Source organism: Azolla caroliniana, unplaced genomic scaffold, assembly GCF_043228905.1.
Source record: "Azolla caroliniana isolate FFs.n. ecotype wild unplaced genomic scaffold, voAzoCaro1.0.p SCAF_8, whole genome shotgun sequence".
NCBI classification, from domain to species: Eukaryota; Viridiplantae; Streptophyta; class Polypodiopsida; order Salviniales; family Salviniaceae; genus Azolla; species Azolla caroliniana.
In genome coordinates this window covers 4,490,194-4,494,070 of record NW_028230443.1, presented here as the reverse complement: position 1 = coordinate 4,494,070, position 3,877 = coordinate 4,490,194, and the positions used below count along the sequence as shown (strand labels likewise).

General features: G+C 41.7%; 1 protein-coding gene across 1 annotated transcript; it reads left to right on the top strand.

The window, feature by feature from the left end:
• Positions 1 to 2,032: 2,032 nt before the first annotated feature.
• On the top strand, positions 2,033 to 2,834 carry LOC147860865 (uncharacterized). Its single transcript, XM_087323849.1, has 2 exons — positions 2,033 to 2,036; positions 2,101 to 2,834. Exons 1-2 carry the CDS (start codon positions 2,033 to 2,035, stop codon positions 2,727 to 2,729), a joined length of 633 nt encoding a protein of 210 aa, XP_087179975.1. The 3' UTR covers positions 2,730 to 2,834.
• The last annotated feature ends 1,043 nt before the right edge of the window (positions 2,835 to 3,877 follow it).

The window sequence follows — 3,877 nt, the reverse complement described above, 5'->3', positions numbered from 1 at the left end:
ATAACTTTACCCACCCCAATCGTATAATGAGGGATTTGGTGATGTGGTGTAGTTGTGGTGTGAGATGAATTACTATATGGTTGTCTCTTTACAATACCACAACAATTATATAGGTTGAAAGGAAGATTAATTTTGCAATTATCGCAACCAAGTTCTCTAGGCACCGTCTCTTCGGAAGGGAGTTGCCTTTATGTCACTTTGTCCTGAAATAGGTTTAATAGGTTTACCTTACCATATAGCCCTACAGTAGTAAACTAGTAATCATAGTGATATAATGGAGTAAGATTACAATGATAAGAAAATCATAATCAAAATTTAATGATCTATATATAATAAACACTTGGGGGGCTTGGTTTATATAGAATTACTATGCAAGTACATATAGATGTTAGACTATTTAAGAAGTCCACATATCTGAGAATTGAGAGTGATTGGGATATCTAAGGTATTCACTTCATTCAATGCAAAGGATCTTTTATTCATTAAGACAATGTTGGAATTACACGTGGCCCAAGGAATGTGTGATTGAGGAGTTATCTCATCTTGTCCCTTCAAGCTCAAACGAGTTGTACTATAAAGTGAATAAATGGTTATAATTTACACCCTCCATCAAGCTTGGAGGATCAAGTGGAGATAGAATAGGCCCACGATGAACAAGGCACCAAGGCCTATGGTCGACTTGCTATGTCCCCTTGGGGATTTCTCCAACTTTATTTTTTCTTTGTTTCTTTCCCTCAAATCATGCTAAATGTAGGTTGATTGTAAATACACATTTTATAATAGCATGCTTCTTTAATTTTCCTTTCTACAATTACTTCTTTGATCGCTTCATGTAATTGCTCCACCAATATATAAACCATTGCTTGACACTTAGCATGGGTCCTAATTCCTTTTTTAAAATAACTAAACTATTTGTAATCACGCTTGATGAGAAATCTTGCACTTCTCCCTGCAAACATTCCATGAGCGTGTGCATATGACCCAAAAATTTAAGTAGTTAGCTCACGATAGCAAATCTAGACTCTTATAGGAGCTCAACTACAAAGCCATCATTACTTACAAAGTGTGCAATGAAATCATGGAAATTGTGAATGTGTGCATGAAACCTATGCTCAACGTCAACAACAAAAAGGGTTTGTGTGATGCTTCTACAAATGAGGCATCTTAGAATGAAGCATATGAGCTAACGAGGCTTAAACAAGTACACATTCAAGCTATTTGTGAAGGCTCCATGCAAATGGAGGTCATCTAGGAGGCATACTATGAATGAACCTTTGCTTCATGCATACCATGCCTCACACATAGCTAGCTAAGAACAAAGCCTTGTTTCATAACATATCGTAATAAATCAGATGATTACAAGGAGCAATGAAGAAATGACACACACACACACACGCACGCACGCACACACACACTCACTCACACACACAACTCTCTCTCTCTCTCTCTCTCTTGTCGTTGTAACCGTTGCCGTTGCGTGTAACGGGTCTCTCTACCGTTGCCATTGCCGTCGCTTGTTGTCACCGCCGTCTGCTACCACTGTCACTACTGCTATCGCCGCCGTCTGCTACCACTGTCGCTGCTGCTATTGCCGCCATCTGCTGTCGCTGTCGCCGCTGTCGCTATCGCTGTCACCGTCGTCGTTGTCGTCGAACGTTTGTTGCCGTCGCCGTCTACCACCGTCGCCGTAGTCTTCGTTTACTGTTGTTGGTTCTTGGCCGTCGCCGTTGTCATTGTTGTCGTGTGTAGTCAGTCGTTGCCACTGTCGTTGTTGTCGGTCGCCACTATTACCTACGCTTCTGACGATGTCATCGGTTGAGTAAACGAGAGAGCACACATGTGCTTCTACACTCGTACCTAGCGCGCAAGGCATCGATGCTCGGCTAAGTTTTTCTGTCCTTTTTGTCTTTTCTTTCTTCTGTCTTTTGAATTACAACATGACTTCTAAACGAAACCATAAGGAAACACACGAAGAAATTATAAGTAAGGAAGAATTTTTAGATGTCCTTAATCGATTAGTTAAAATAGAAAAATGGGCGAAAGAGATTGAAACCGAAAAACAAAAAGATAAGGAAGAAAGAGAATTGCTTGTTGCTGAAGTAGCGAAACTTAAAGTAGCCAATGAGAACCTTCAAAAACAAATTAAGGACCTTGAGACATCTAGGGAAGATGGTGAAATATCTTCCCTAGAGGATATTAAGGACGAGATCAAAAAGTATAAGGAAGAGGTTAAAAGCGATATGGAATTAGCAAAAACTGGGTGGGTTGATGTAGTAAAACGCAACATTAAAAAAGAACTAAAGGATGAAAACATTGTAAACACTACCCTTGAGGAGGAAAAAATGCGTCAAGCTCGACGCCTAAATGTACGAGTTACTGGGCTCAAGGAAGGGGCATCTCCCAACGCAGATGCACAAACATTAGGGAAAATGTTGGGGTACGAAACCCTACCAATCACTAAAACTTGGAGGGTAGGACGTGACACCACTAGGAAAAGAGCTTTAGTCCTTCAGTTTAAGGACTCAGAATCTAGAATTGCCTTTTTTAAAAAGAGGCCAATTCTTCGAGGATTGGGCGGGGACCCTATCTACCTCGATGAAGACCTGACCAAGATGCAAATTGAGCATTGTAAAACTTGTATGCCACGAGTCATACAAGCTCGTAAAGAGGGGCATCGTGCTTTCTATCAAGACGGACGCGTGATAATAAATGATCGCACCGCCAATTGACGGCATGTGGCCCATGTGATAGATAATAAACTTAGGATGACTTTATGGAACTGTAACGGTGCACTTTGGACACACCCTGGCCGTCTAGAGGAGATTTTGAAGGTATCTGATATATATTTTTTAGTAGAAACACCCATTGAGGATCCCAATATTTGGCACACATATATCGAGAGACTCTACCATGTCCCGGACCAACCACCCATTCCAATGCCATCCACACCTCGACCATGGGGACACTTATCACGACCTCTAGGGTCACAAAGGTCATAAAAAAATTACAACATAGGAAATCCATGAACCACACAAGATTGCAAGCCGAGCACATCATATATGCTCGAGAATGCCTAGCCCCCTTCTCACTCTAATCTTCAACCGCGCCCTCGCCGAGGGTTTTCCACCACAATGGGCCATGAACATAACTGTGGCCCCTATACATAAAGGAGGGGACCCAATGGACCCAAATACATATAGGACCATTATGATAGGTCATACGCGCACTAAACTATATGGTGCAGTATTGGAAGTGGAGCTCAATGATTATATGGAAACATTAAGCCTTTGGGCACTTGAGCAGACTGGCTTCAGACGAGCCTTCTCCACTATTGACCATATCTTCACACTTAGGTGCTTAATTGACCAGACGAAGGCTCATAAGAAGAAACTATATTGTTGCTTTGTGGACTTCCATAAAGCCTTTGACACAGTTCCTAGGGAGAGGTTTTTTGATAGACTTAAGAGCTTGGAGATACCAAATGACATGATCTGGGCCATTTATGCCCTATATGAGCAAGTCTCTGGGTGCGTAAGATGCCTAGGTGGCCTATCTGATTGTTTCACTAGCACCATTGGTGTAAAATAGGGTTGCCCCCTATCACCGACTCTTTTTGGGATCTACATTGATGAAATCACTGATTTTATTGCTCGTAAGGGAGGCAAGGGAGTAGCTATTGGGGATACGCAAGTTAGTCTCTTACTCTACGCAGACGACATTGTCTTGCTCTCGGAGTCGGAACACGACCTGCAAAAGCATCTTAATGCCCTAGATTACTTTTGTACACAACGAGGACTAGTAGTGAATCTAACGAAAACTAAAGTCCTTGTCTTTCATACATCATCCCGAGTTAGGAGTAAATGTCACCTAATCCTCT